Source organism: Oncorhynchus mykiss, chromosome 27 (genome assembly GCF_057628025.1).
Source record: "Oncorhynchus mykiss isolate SJ-2025 chromosome 27, ASM5762802v1, whole genome shotgun sequence".
NCBI lineage: Eukaryota > Metazoa > Chordata > Actinopteri > Salmoniformes > Salmonidae > Oncorhynchus > Oncorhynchus mykiss.
The window spans coordinates 2,923,115-2,938,192 of NC_143048.1; the positions used below are offsets into that span (position 1 = coordinate 2,923,115).

At 41.1% G+C, this 15,078-nt stretch overlaps 1 protein-coding gene across 6 annotated transcripts in view; it reads right to left on the reverse strand.

Annotated features, from left to right (window-relative positions):
* Positions 1 to 15,078, reverse strand: part of n4bp2l2 (NEDD4 binding protein 2-like 2) — a 30,103-nt gene that overhangs the window by 13,283 nt on the left and 1,742 nt on the right. For 5 of the 6 annotated variants that reach the window (XR_016492582.1, XR_016492583.1, XR_005039996.2 and 2 more), the window contains 3 exons: positions 14,905 to 15,029; positions 14,484 to 14,572; positions 14,290 to 14,366 (listed from right to left, as the gene is read on the reverse strand). Coding sequence is in view for 1 of the 6 variants with exons in the window: in XM_021587239.3 (XP_021442914.1) it covers positions 11,374 to 11,542; positions 14,290 to 14,366; positions 14,484 to 14,572; positions 14,905 to 15,029 (460 nt within the window). In the remaining 5 variants the exon portion in view is untranslated. Of the gene's footprint in view, positions 1 to 9,344; positions 11,543 to 14,289; positions 14,367 to 14,483; positions 14,573 to 14,904; positions 15,030 to 15,078 lie in introns of those variants that run through there. The other variant, XM_021587239.3, reaches the window with a different exon arrangement.

The window sequence follows — 15,078 nt, forward strand, 5'->3', positions numbered from 1 at the left end:
TCAGTGTTCTGCCATGGCCAGATAAGAGCCCGGATCTCAATCCCATTGAGCACGTCTGGGACCTGTTGGATCGGAGGGTGAGGGCTAGGGCCGTTTCCCCCAGAAATGTCCGGGAACTCGCAGGTGCCTTGGTGGAAGAGTGGGGTAACATCTCACAGCAAGAACTGGCAAATCTGGTGCAGTTCATGAGGAGGAGATGCACTGCAGTACTTAATGCAGCTGGTGGCCACACCACATACTGACTGTTACTTTTAATTTTGACCCCGCCTTTGTTCAGAGACACATTATTCAATTTCTGTTAATCACATGTCTGTGGAACTTGTTCAGTTTAAGTCTCAGTTGTTGAATCGTGTTATGTTCATACAAATATTTACCCATGTTAAGTTTGCTGAAAATAAACGCAGTTGACAGCGAGAGGACGTTTCTTTTTTTGCGGATATATGTGCTGCTAAACCAATGGCTGTGCTGTATAGGGCTACAGTTCAGAAGGAGAGTCAAAGGTTTCTTCTGAAAATACATTTTGATTAGGGCTAGTCCCCACAAAAAATACAAACATCTATCTATCTAGCCTATGTTCTGTTCAGTTTGAGAAGGAGAACCAGAGGTCAACTTTGACAGCATGATACTATTTATTTTTTAAATAACATGATCCTCCAAATCGTGCCCGTTTAACCCGGAAGCCAGCTGCACGAATGTGTTATTGGAGGAAACACCGTTCAACTGATGACCGGGGTCAGCCTGCAGGCGCCCGGTCTACCACAAGGTGTTGCTAGAGCACGATGTGCCAAGTCAAACCCCCCTGGGCCAAACCCTCCCCTAACCCGGACGACGCTGGGCCATTTGTGCGCCACCCTATGGGACTCCCGGTCACGGCCGGTTGTGAGACAGCCTGGGATCGAACCTGGGTCTGTAGTGACGCCTCAAGCACTGTGATGCAGTGCCTTAGACCACAGAGCCACTTGGTAGGCCTCTATTTATTTAACCATTATTTTAAACAGGGAAAACATTTTAGACCTACAGTTGAAGTCGGAAGTTTACATACACCTTAGCCAAATACATTTAAACTCAGTTTCACAATTCCTGACATTTCATTCAAATAAAAATTCCCTGTTTTAGGTCAGTTAGGATCACCACTTTATTTTAAGAATGTAAAATGTGAGAATAATAGCAGAGATAATTATTTCTTTCAGCTTTTATTTCTTTCATCACATTCCCAGTGGGTCAGAAGTTTAAATACACTCAATTAGTATTTGGCAGAGGTGTGGACTCGAGTCACAAATATGATGACTTGCAACTCGACTTTGACTTTAATAACACCAATGACTCGTGACTTAACTTGGACTTAGGCCCTTTGACTCAAACTGAGTTGATACCCTCCCCAAGCTCAAATATTAAAAGTTAAGTTATTTAAAAAAGTGTGCAGTGCCTCAACTCTTCATTTAACGGATTACAGTTTGAATCGGACAGCAGCCAATCAAATTGTGCTAGCTGAGAAAAAGTTGCACTTGGCAGTGCAGAGGAACATCGGCGGGCGAATTCAGATGGAGCCCTTGGAAAGGTGATACCCCAAATTATTATTTTCGGATATAAAGACTACACTGTATCAACAAAAAACAGATTGCAACTTGCAAAACATGCGGGGAGAAAATGACAGACGGAGGCGCAACAACTTCCAACTTTGTTAGACATTTGAAGCTGCACAAAGAACTGTAAGTCGTGGCTAATATAGCCGACAGCTATATCATTCATAACTTTGCTAGTGTAGCATGTTGGCTAACGTAACGTTAATCAATGAGAATCCACACAGTCAGTACGGGAACGTGATCATTGCACCCAAGATTGAGCTACAACTGGCTAGGCAGTTGGTAGCCTAAATCCTGCCTGATGTTACTGCTGTTCCTAAAACCATTGACATATGTTAGCCTCCTGTAACCATGTACACAGCGTGTGTGTGTATGTTAAGGTTGGGCGATTATGTACAAGCCTACATCACCATATTGCGCCCCATAGCGATCCTCGATAGTCGATTGCTATTGGGAGGTTTTTATTTTCTCTTATGGCTTTCCATGGAAATATGAAGTTTATTTGAAAAGTAATAAATATATTTCCTAAAATAATTCATGATTTGCGTAAATGTAATATACTAATTATTACTCTCGTTAAAAATATAGTAGTTTAGGACTTGAGACTTGCCTTGAGACAGTTGGCCTTGACTTGAGACTTGACTCGGACTTGCCTGTCTTGACATGGGACATGAGTGCTAAGACTCCAGACATACTTGTGACTTGTAAAACAATGACTTGGTCCCACCTCTGGGATTTGGTAGCATTGCCTTTAAATTGTTTAACTTGGGTCATAGGTTTCAGGTAGCCTTCCACAAGCTTCCCACAATAAGTTGGGTGAAGTTTGGCCCATTTCTCCTGAAGAAGCTGGTGTAACTGAATCAGGTTTGTTGGCCTCCTTGCTCGCACACGCTTTTTCAGTTCTGCCCACAAATGTTCTATAGGATTGAGGTCAGGGCTTTGTGATGGCCACTCCAAAACCTTGACTTTGTTGTCCTTAAGCCATTTTGCCACAACTTTGGAAGTATGCTTGGGATCATTGTCCATTTGGAAGACCCATTTGAGACCAAGATTCAACTTCCAGACTGGTATCTTGAGATGTTGCTTCAATATATCCACATAATGTTCCTACCTCATGATGCCATCTATTTTGTGAAGTGCACTAGTCCCTCCTGCAGCAAAACAACCCCACAACATGATACTGCCACCCCCGTGCTTCACGATTGGGATGTGTTCTTCGGCTTGCAATCCCACCCCCTTTTTCCTCCAAACATAACGATGGTCATTATAGCCAAACAGTTCTATTTTTGTTTCATCAGACCAGAGTACATTTCTCTAAAAAGTACAATCTAAGTCCCCATGTGCAGTTGCAAACTGTAGTCTGGCTTTTTTATGGGTTTTTTTGGAGCAGTGGCTTCTTCCTTGCTGAGCAGTCTTTCAGGTTATGTCGATATAGGACTCGTTTTACTGTGGATATAGATACTTTTGTACCTGTTTCCTCCAGCATCTTCAAAAGGTCCTTTGCTGTTGTTCTGGGATTGATTTGCACTTTTTGCACCAAAGTATGTTCATTTCTAGGAGACAGAACACCTCTCCTTCCTAAGCGGTATGACGGCTGCGTGGTCCCATGGTGTTTATACTTGCGCACTATTGTTTGTACAGATGAACGTGGTACCTTCAGGCACCTGGAAATTGCTCCCAAGGATGAACCAGACTTGTGGAGGTCTACACATTTCTTTTCCGAGGTCTTGGCTGATTTCTTTTGATTTTCCCATGATTTTAAGCAAAGAGGCACTGAGTTTGAAGGTAGGCCTTGAAATACATCCTCAGGTACACCTCCAATTGACTCAAATGATGTCAATTAGCCTATCAGAAGTTTCTAAAGCCATTACATAATTTTCTGGAATTTTCGAAAGCTGTTTAAAGGCACAGTCAACTTAGTGCATGTAAACTTCTGACCCACTGGAATTGTGATACAGTAAATTATAAGTGAAATAATCTGTCTGTAAACAATTATTGGAAAAATTACTTGTGTCACGCACAAAGTAGATGTCCTAACCGACTTGCCAAAACTATAGTTTGTTAACAAGAAATTTGTGGAGTGGTTGAAAATTAAGTTTTAATGACCCCAACCTAAGTGTATGTAAACTTCCAACTTCAACTGTATATATAAAAAAATCCTGCTCATCTTAATTTCCATAATTAACATTTGTAATAATGTAGGTAGTTCATGCAAAGGATTGTTACCTTTAACTAGGATGGCCATTACAAAAATTACATTTTGGCAAGCAATGATTATTTTAGCAAACAATTATTGTGATTAAGTCCCTGACATCTTTACTCCCTAGCAACAGTTGTGGAAAACACACACACACACACAACCATAAACTCAGATGTTCCATCCCAGAGCCCAACTCAAGAAAGGACTTGATTTACGAATGCATAAACAGTTGCAGCTGTATGAGAAGGCATGCAAAACTGAGCAAAAACAGGGGGAAATGGGGAGATTTGATTAACCATTATCAAGTCCTAGGTGATGGAGATCCGATACACCTCCTTCCCCTGATACACCCACACACTGGTCCCCCTTTGTGATCATAATTATTCTCAAGCATCTCTGTGCAGCCTCAATAACATCTGAATGTCTGAGTGTGATCCTCTCCCCATGGGTTACTGCAGTGAGTGTTGCCAGCACTGCCACTGCCTGGGTGGGGGCACCCCACCAGAATCCCCACTAGGTACAAGGTCGTCAAGGTTCTCATTAGCAGCTTTGAGAATTTCCTTGTATATTATGCCCTCCCATCAGGGAGGACCAACCCTTCAGGTAGGACCAACCCTTCCAAGCAGGCTCAGAATCTTGAGGGGGTGCGGTGCTGCTTAAGTAGGTCTCTGACCACATTCATCTTTCAGATTTGGCTGCATATAGGCTAGTTACATTAGGTCCATAAAACAGATAAGGCAGGGTTATATCCTGCCTGTTTGGCCCTGTCCGGGGGTATCGTCGGATGGGGTCACAGTGTCTCCTGACCCCTCCTGACTCAGCCTCCAGTATTTATGCTGCAATTATTTGTGTCGGGGGCTAGGGTCAGTCTGATATATCTGGAGTATTTCTCCTGTCTTATCTGGTGTCCTGTGTGAATTTACATACAGTATGCTCTCTCTAATTCTTTTTTTTTTCTTGCGCGCTTTTTCTCTCCCCCTCTGAGGACCTGAGCCCTAGGACCTGTTCTGACTCAGGACTACCTGGCCTGATGACTCCTTGCTGTCCCCAGTCCACCCGGTTGTGCTGCTGCTCCAGTTTCAGCTGTTCTGACTGCGGCTATGGAACCCTGACCTTTTCACTGGACGTGCTACCTTGTCCCAGACCTGCTGTTTTCAACTCTCTAGAGACAGCAGGAGCGGTAGAGATACTCTGAATGATCGGCTTTGAAAAGCCAACTGACATTTTCTCCTGAGGTGCTGACCTGTTGCACGCTCTACAACCACTTTGATTATTATTATTTGACCCTGCTGGTCATCTATGAACATTTGAACATCTTGGCCATGTTCTGTTATAATCTCCACCCGGCAGAGCAAGAGGACTGGCCAACCCTCATAACCTGGTTCCTCTCTAGGTATCTTCCTAGGTTCTGGCCTTTCTAGGGAGTTTTTCCTAGCCAATGTGCTTCTACACCTGCATTGCTTGCTGTTTGGGGTTTTAGGCTGGGTTTCTGTACAGCACTTTGTGACATCAGCTGATGTAAGAAGGGCTTTATAAATACATTTGATAAGGACTTCTTCTTAGTGTTTTGGTCACTCAGGTGGGTGTCTAGGATATAGGCTTGGGGACCATTCCATCATGACAGGACAGTAAATAAATAAACTATATGATAAGGAAATGTGTTTTAATAAATTATTAGAATGTTACAGTCCTGAAACCATAGGTCTGATACCATGTGATTGTATGAAATTAATTTGAATCATTATATTATTATAATACATGTGTGTAAGAGTTAGACTCATTCAATGATTATATTATAATACGGTGTGTGGTTTTAGTCAGAATCAACGTTTTGGGAACAATGTGTCTAGTGTTTTGAGAACAGACTATCTGTCTGAGCCAGATCCGGGGAGACCTTGGGTGGGATACTGAGAACTTCCCAGTCCCAGGTCTCTCCTTATCTTAGGGGAGGGTAGGAAGACACTATTCTCACGTACTACCCTAGGCTCTATTGGCGGGCGGATTTGATGGTTGGTGTGGAAGTATGTGTGTCGCTATAAATTGAAGGTCTTGTACTGTACACGTCAGAACGTTCCCGTGAATAAACATTTAACTTTGGTAGACTGGGCCTGTCTGTTTTCGTTTCTATCAGTATCTTACAAATCCTGATATAACAGACTGAGGGTAATATAATAAAGTTCTGAAATGTTGCGTTAATATTTTTGTTCAGAATACTTACTTTGGTCTATTCAGAAATAAAATAGTTAAAGATACTTCACCAGAAAGCATGACTTAGCCACAGAGGAATCATGGACGATTAGCTTATTTTCAAAAATAGCTGTGGATTGTTTCAAATCACAAGCTCATAGGCCTGTCTATTTGGGAAGGTGGCAATAGGCCTGATTATTGACTTGCGGCTATCACTGAACAGCATCCAAAATAAATGTGAAGATAAATGTGTCTTGAGTATAATTTAAAATGTAGAGACAAGAAAGGGAGGGTTGTGTGACGAATATATAGGCAAGCCTCTTTTCAGAATGGCTCAGCTGTCTTCCGCCAATTCTTGCAGATTCATTGTGTGAATTGTTTGCACTTAATTTGTTGGTAGCATGCCTTTAAATTGTTATATGTATATGTAAGACGGCTAAATAAAGAGAAAAATGATTGATTATTATTATTTGTATTTTACTTCCCACGAGTCGGGTTGTGACAAAAACGCACACTCATTATGTTTAATAAATGTATCGTATAGTGTGTGTGTGGCAGGCTTACAAAAACAACATTTGAGAGTGCGCTGACCCTGGTGCTAGAGGGGGTACACGCAGCTGGGGATTGAATTAACCGTTTGGGAACAATCTAACGATTAATTCTGTGATTCATAATGACATACGTTAAAGAAAACTAGGTTTAGACATTAATTTAGTAGCACCCTCTTGAATTTACTGGTATTTAACTACATTCAAGAGCAGTGAGTGAATGGCATAAATATTAAAATAAATACTTGGGGGGGGGGGGGGGGGGGGGGAATTGATTATCCTGTCTTTCAAGAATCCCTTTGATCTAAAAACAGAAATATTTTCTCTCAGAATCATGGCAAAATAGCATGAGATTAGCGATAACACCGCACATTTATCTAGCCCATGGAAGAAAACAAAGAAAAAAGGGTGGCCCATCTCGGACTTTGCGAAACTTCTCTATGCCACGGTGCCCATCCCTGGTCGAGGTCCATTCCCCAAGCCATAGATACTGCATCTCCTGCTGGCTTCGCGGTGTCCACATTCAGAAATAGCACCGTTCCAACTACAGAGACGTACTGAACGTCGAGTCGGAGTTATGGTTAGACTAACGCCATACCATTGACCAGGCTATTCTTATTCAGCTAGTTAGCTGATAGTTACAGCCTTATAGACACATCTAGCTACGGTTCAATGACTGCGTTGTATGCGGCGAGGAACTAGAATAGATGGCAAATCTGAAGCAATTCAATAATAACACTGCAGTCACACTGTCTATCTTGGCTGGACAGGGTGGGCACACGCAAGCTATGGCTAGCCACTACAATCAAATGCATTACAAATACGTCCTTTGAATCATAGCTAGCTATTTACATTAATCTGTCGCCTCTTCGTTGAAGTACAAATTCGACTTCATGCCATGTTGGAATACAACACTACACGTTAACCGGGTTTTAATGAAATACTACCTTATTTGATGAATTGTAGCCAATCGTCTTTCCCTCTACGGCTGTGATCCTCCTCTCGGCTTCAAAATGGCGCCAATTTGTCCACAGCTGCACCAATCCAGTGCTGGGTGGTTTGCCTGGCTACCCACACTGGAAAAGTCTAGAAGGACACGCCTGACGCCCACACCGATATTTCAGTTCAGAATTAATTAAACTTAGGTTTAGGGTTTGGTTAAGGTAAGGGTCGGTTTTAGTTTTTTGCTAGTCGGTTTAAGCGTCAGGTGTGTCCTTATAGTCTGTCCCACCAACACTCCTTGCTCTGGCTAAACACAGCGCCACGCACACGGACGTAAAAATCATTTAGTTTGAGTCGTCAGGCTAGACAATGGTGCTGACTGACGAAAATCGAAAATGCTCTTATAGTGAGTGACCCCTGCAAATTGGTCTACTTAAGTAAAAGCAAACTAACACCCAATGATTTTCACTAGGTGGAATGGAATGATACTTGCAGTTCGGCATTGATATATGCATACCCCAAGAACTACAGTTGAAGTCAGAAGTTTTATTTACAGATATTTCACTGTCACAATTCCATTGGGTCAAACATTTATATACACTGAGTTGACTGTACCTTCAAACAGCTTGGAAAATTCCAGAGAATGTCATGGCTTTAGAAGCTAATTTGACATAATTTGAGGCAATTGGGGGTGTACCTGTGGATGAATTTCAAGGCCTATCTTCAAACTCAGTGCCTCTTTGCTTGACATCATGGGAAAAATCCAAATAAATCAGACAAGACCTCAGAAAAATCTGGTTAATCCTTGGGAGCAATTTCCAAACGCCTGAACGTACCACATTCACTTGTGCAAACTATAGTATGCAAGTATAAACACCATGGGACCACACAGCAGTCATACTGCTCAGGAAGGAGACGCGTTCTGTCCCCTAGAGATGAACAAACTTTGGTGCGAAAAGTGCAAATCAATCCCAGAACAACAGCAAAGGACCTTGTGAAGTTGCTGGAGGAAACAGGTACAAAAGTATCTACATCCACAGTAAAAGGAGTCCTATATTGACATAACCCGAAAGGCCGCTCAGCAAGGAAGAAGCCACGGCTCCAAAACCGCCATAAAAAAGCCAGACTACAGTTTGCAACTGCACATGGGGACAATCATACTCCAAATCATACTTTTTGGAGAAATGTCCTCTGGTCTGATGAAACAAAAATTTAACTGTTTGGCAATAATGACCATTGTTATGTTTGGAAGAAAAAGGGGGAGGCTTGCAAGCTGAAGAAAACCATACCAACCGTGAAGCACGGGGGTGGCAGCATCATGTTGTGGGGTTGTTTTGCTGCAGGAGGGACTGGTGCACTAAACAAAATAGATGGCATCATGAGGGAGGACAATTATGTGGATATATTGAAGCAACATCTCAAGGCATCAGTAAGGAAGTTAAAGCTTGGTCACAAATGGGTCTTCCAAATGGACTTCCAAAGTTGTGGCAAAATAGCTTTAAGGACAACCAAGTCAAGGTATTGAAGTGGCCATTACAAAGCCCTGACCTCAATCCTATGGAAAATCTGTGGGCAGAACTGGAAAAGCGTGTGCGAGCAAAGAGGCCTACAAACCTGACTCAGCTACACCAGCTCTGTCAGGAGGAATGTGCCAAAATTCACCAATTTCACATTCTTAAATAAAGTGATGATTCTAACTGACCTAAGACAGGGAATTTTTACTAGGATTAAATGTCAGGAATTGTGAAAAACTGAGTTTAAATGTAGTTGGCTTAGGTGTTTGTAAACTTCTGACTTCAACTTAATATTACATATGAGAAGGGTAAGACCCCCCCCCCCCCCCCCCCACACACAACATGCAGGATAGAATTGAAGAACACAACACCCATTTAACCATTTTTAATGACAAAAATGTACAAGTAAAAAATCTAATCAAACTATTGGTCTCGTACACATATTTAGCAGATGTTATTGCAGGTGTAGCGAAATGCTTGTGTTCCTAGCTCCAACAGTGCAGTAGTATCTAAAAATTCACACATATCTAAAAGTAAAATAATGGAATTAAGAAATGTATACACTACCAGTCAAACGTTTGGACACCTACTCATTCAAGGGTTTTTATTTTTTACCATTTTCTACATTGTAGAATAATAGTGAAGACAAAACTACGAAATGACACATATGGGATCATGTAGTAACCAAAAAAGTGTTAATCAAAATATATTTTATATTTGAGAAGCCACCCTTTGCCTTGGTGACCAGCTTCATGAGGTAGTCACCTGGAATGCATTTCAATTAACAGGTGTGCCTTGTTAAACATTAACTTGTGGAATTTCTTTCCTTCTTAATGCATTTGAGCCAATCACTTATGTTGTGACAAGGTATAGGTGGTATACAGAAGATAGCCCTATCTGGTAAAAGACCAAGTCCATATATTGGCAAGAACAGCTCAAATAAGCAAAGAGAAACGACAGTCCATCATTCATTTAAGACATGAAGGTCAGTCAATACAGAACATTTCAAGAACTTTGAAAGTTTCTTCAAGTGCAGTCGCAAAAACCATCAAGCGCCATGATGAAACTGGCTCTCATGAGGACCGACACAGGAAAGCAAGACCCAGAGTTACCTCTACTGCAGAGGATAAGTTCATTAGAGTTACCAGGCTCAGAAATTGCAGCCCAAATAAATGCTTCTCAGAGTTCAAGTAACAGACACATCTCAACATCAACTGTTCTGAGGAGACTGCGTGAATCAAGCCTTCATGGTCAAATTGCTGCAAAGAAACCACTACTAAAGGACACCAATAAGAAAAAGATAATTGCTTGAGCCAAGAAATATGAGCAATGGACATTAAACCAGTGGAAATCTGTCCTTTGGTTTGATGAGTCCAAATTTTAGATTTTTGGTTCCAACCGCCGTGTCTTTGTGAAACGCTGAGTAGGTGAACGGATGATCTCTGCATGTGTGGTTCTCACCGTGAAGTACGGAGGAGGTGGTGTGATGGTGCTTTGCTGGTGACACTGTCTGTGATTTATGTAGAATTCAAGGCACACTTAACCAGCATGGCTACCACAGCATTCTGCAACAATACGCCGTCCCATCTGGTTTGCGCTTCGTGGGACCATCGTGTTTTTCAACAGGACAATGATCCAACAAACCTCCAGGCTGTGTAAGGGCTATTTGACCAAGAAGGAGAGTGATGGAGTGCTGCATCAGATGACCTGGCCTCCACAATCACACCGACATCAACCCAATTGAGATGGTTTGGGATGAGTTGGACCTCAGAGTGAAGGAAAAGCAGCCAACAAGTGCTCAGCATATGTGGAAACTCCTTCAAGACTGTTGGAAAAGCATTCCAGGTGAAGCTGGTTGAGAGAATGCCAAGAGTGTGCAAAGCTGCCACCAAGGCAAAGAATGGCTACTTTGAAGAAATAGAAAATATATTTTGATTTGTTTAACCCTTTTTTGGTTACTACATGATTCCATTTGTGTTATTTCATTGTTTGATGTCACTACTATTCTACAATGGAGAAAATAGTAAAAATAAATAAAAACCCTGTAATTTATACAGTTGAAATACATATAAAAAAAGTGACTACAGTGCCACTGAAAATGTTATTTTCACAAAAATAGGTTTAAATTCTGCCAGTATAAATCAAATACAGTAAGAATCCTGTAAAATGCTGGTAGTATCATTTAAAAAAAGAAATTTGTAATACAGCTGTCTCTGATCATTGACTGTGGTTGGTTGATAGTCATCAGGGTTGTATTTACTAGGGGGGGAAAGCAGAAATGGGGAGGGACTACTTAAACTTGCAATAAGAAAGACTTGCTTTTGTTTTCCTTCGCATAGCGTTTTGCGAAAGAACATTTTGCTATGGTGTACACTAATGAATACACCAGGACATCGAGACTAGTGGAAGTCTGAGTGGTTGGCCCTGCTGTGTCTCTGCTGCTGTGAGGGATGTCTTGTGGGTCTAATGGGCTCCTGGGAGTTCATCACAATGTCCAAGGACATGGGCAGCTCAAACCGCTCCAGCATCTGCCCAATCTTCTCCCTTGACACACTGTGCTTGTTTCTCCTGGAGGGGGGAAGGACGGGTGTATTGGGAGGTTTCTTCTGCTCTACATACGATTTGTTTTATAAATAAGCTATAAAGTATGTCTTCATGCAAAACATATAAAAAACAGGCATTCAATTATAGGGTGTTAACCTATAAAACGAGTCTCATTCAAGGTTTGTAAAAACCAGTCTCTATCATGTAAAATGTAAAAACCAGTCTCTATCACCCCTCAGATACCAGTCTTACCTCTGATGTATCAACGCTCTAGGATAGCAATGTTCCAAGTTTAACCCAGAATCCAACAACCTTATACTAAAGTGGATTAAATAGTAATACATTTTTTAAAAACGGTTTTCAAATTGTTATTACGGGGTACTGTGTAGATTGATGAGGGCATTTTATTTAATCCATTTTAGAATAAATCTGTAACCTAACAATTTTGATAAATTCAATGGGTCTAAATACTTTCGAATGCACGGTTTCTATACACACAGTATATTCATTTACAAAGCTAACAGACTAAATCTACCCTCCTCGAAAGTGATCTGTTCCAGTTGTCATGGTGTATTTCTGAGTCTTTCCCTTTAATGGACCCCTCCAGAGGAAGTTATCGCTCCTATTTCGATCTATCTAGTCCTAGAGCGGAAATGTTCGTTAACGTTCCACGTCCGAAGAATGATGCAGGCTATTATGTATTGTAATGTCTATTCATTACAATACATAATCATAAACTGGGGGTGGGAAGGAACGTTGTGGTGATTTCCACAGGGAGTGGATCAATATCAACAAATAGGGCACAGACAGGTGTCAGTGTAGCTAGCTAAGGTGCATCCTTTAGTAGGTAGGCTGCTGCTAGGCTTCAGTACAGCAAAGCCAAGTCAGACCGTGCTCATGGTTCTCACAGGGGAAGTGAAATGATAGGAAACTACGACTTTGCCCATGATGCACACCGCAAATGACATGTAACATCCTGGGCATCGGATACGAAACACCAATACAAATGTAACAGCACAACATAGATAAGGGACTTGTTTTTCTTCCGTGGGTGCCGTATCATTTAAGTGATAATGCCCGAGAAACCGTTTGGAGGATATTTTGGCACAGGTGCTTGGAGGATATATTGGCAAACCGTGCCAATATATCCTCCAAACACTGGCTTCAAGTGCATTATGACTTTTATACAATGGGTTACCAACATATTCAAATAATGATTGACATATTTTCTTTAAACACGTTGATGCATTTATTCATACTATTTAATCCTTCCAAAAGATATAGCCCCGATACAAATATAGGGTTGCTATCCAAGCCGGCTGGTCGTTCGTTCTATTGGTTCGGGTTGCGAGAGACACGACTCAGTCGTTCAGTCTTTTGGTTCTGCATCTATGGACGCGACCCAGTCGTTTGTTCTAAATGTTCTATTGCCATACTGGCTGGCAACGTTCTTATCCTTTGCTTGCTAGTTAGCCAACTACAGCTAACTTAGTCACGTCAAACAATGCAGCCAGAATAACAGTAGCTGCATTTGTGTTTGTTTAAGTTGTTTTCTAGTGATTTTTTGTTGTTGTTGCTCTCTCGTCAGAACACTGTTGTTTAAAAGGAGCTAGCCAACAACACAGTTAACACAATAACTTCAAACTGAAGCTGCAAAGACTGCAAACTAGCTGCACTTCTTTTTGTTGAACCTTTTTTCAATTGACATTTCTTTGTATATATCCATAAAAATGAAGCCAGCTGATTCATGATTTCAACTTGCTGAGAAACGCTGCCTGCATATCTCGTCTGGACTCCTACACGTTCATTACTATGGGACAGCTGGAGATCGAATTTAAATATTGAAACAATGATGCAAATGTCGGAGAAACAGACGAAGGTTGATACAAATTTCCTCTGTTGAAAACTAAATGTTAGTCTTAAAAAATGTGAGATAGTGTCAAGATGCTTTTTATAGTAGAGATCAAGTTTATAACTTGCCTGGCTGGGCTGATGAGACAGTGGATTGCGCAGTCAGATGGAACAGAGTAAATAGGCATTTTAATGTCATAGATTTAGCCTGTTGTAATTTGTAGAATGTGGTATTCGTGTGGTATTCAACCCACCTATAATTTTCATAGGAAGACACGGCATTGACACGGATTACCACAAATGTCTCACTTCAGATTTCCCACGTTAAGGCCAAATATATCATACTTTGACAAAAATGACCTTTTGACATAAATCGTTGTACATCATGGGTAAACTCTGGCCATCATCTTTCACCTCGAAAAAGTGGATTTCTGCTGGTGTGGTCGTTTAAATCGCCATAACAGCCCCTCTCAACATAGATTGATCGTAGTTAAAGCCAATGATCTGGAGATGAAACTGACAAGGGTGTAAAGTTGATTTGGATTGGTTCAACGCGTGGAAACACCTCCAAATGCCGAAAATGGAAGAGATACAACTAAGAGCAGCACAGTCTAAACTATAAACGGTCACAACAAACTAATGTTCTTATTTCATCAGCACTGTTAGTACAAGCATAGTAAGATTCTAATACTGTAGAGAACAATCTAATCATTGTATTTGATGACATGAGGCAATGTCATGTTTTGACATGAAGTTAGTAGCACCCTCTTGAATTGACCTGTTTTCCCCTGCATTCTAGAGCAGCGAGTGAACGCCCTACGATGTACCGTATATAATTTGAATAATGTATATTCTCTAAATACATAGCATCTTACATGACGATAGTATCTTTTACTGCAGACAATCATGGACAGACTTACTTCTCTAACTCGACGGGATCAAATTTCCAGCTGGTGTGAGGCTCATGAAAGTTGATACTGTATCCTCTCTCCAAGGCCTGCATGATGAGAAATAAGTATTCATCATATTCATTCCAATGTACATCAAATGGGTAGATTTTTGATAACTGAAAAATACTGTCTGCAAAAAAGACAATATAACAGAATAAACATACCAGTTTAACGTATGGCTTCATTTCCCAAGCTTGCATATTTGTGTTATCAATAATGACAGGAGAACAGCATTTACACATGGCTTCTTGGGCTGAAAGAATACAAAGCATTGAGGCAAAATAATTTAGACACTCCTTTTTTACATGTTTACAAAACAAACAAGATAATACATTAAACATATTCAATAAAACAATATATAATATTAATAGCAATGATGGTGGCCTGGCTGTATCGGCATAGGTTTGATTCAGAGCTACTGCCCTTAGACAAATCAATTCCCACTGTCATTCTCTATGTGTTCAATAAAATCAGAATATACCTTAAAAATATATTTCAAAACAATAGCAACGATGGACCTCATTTATTACTACTTTATCAAAAGAAAATCAAGCGCATTTTTAAAGACACTGCTATAGAGCCAACCTCGGTTCTGGTTCCAGTGGTGTGCGGCCCCCAGCAGACTGGGATCGTAGAGGTAGCCTTCTTCCTGGGAGAAGTAGTCATCTGTACTCAGAACCTGCCCACTGGAGCCTGTCGACAGCAGTTCCCTGGAGAAACACACATGCAATGGCTAAAAACAAATGCTTTTAAAATAGA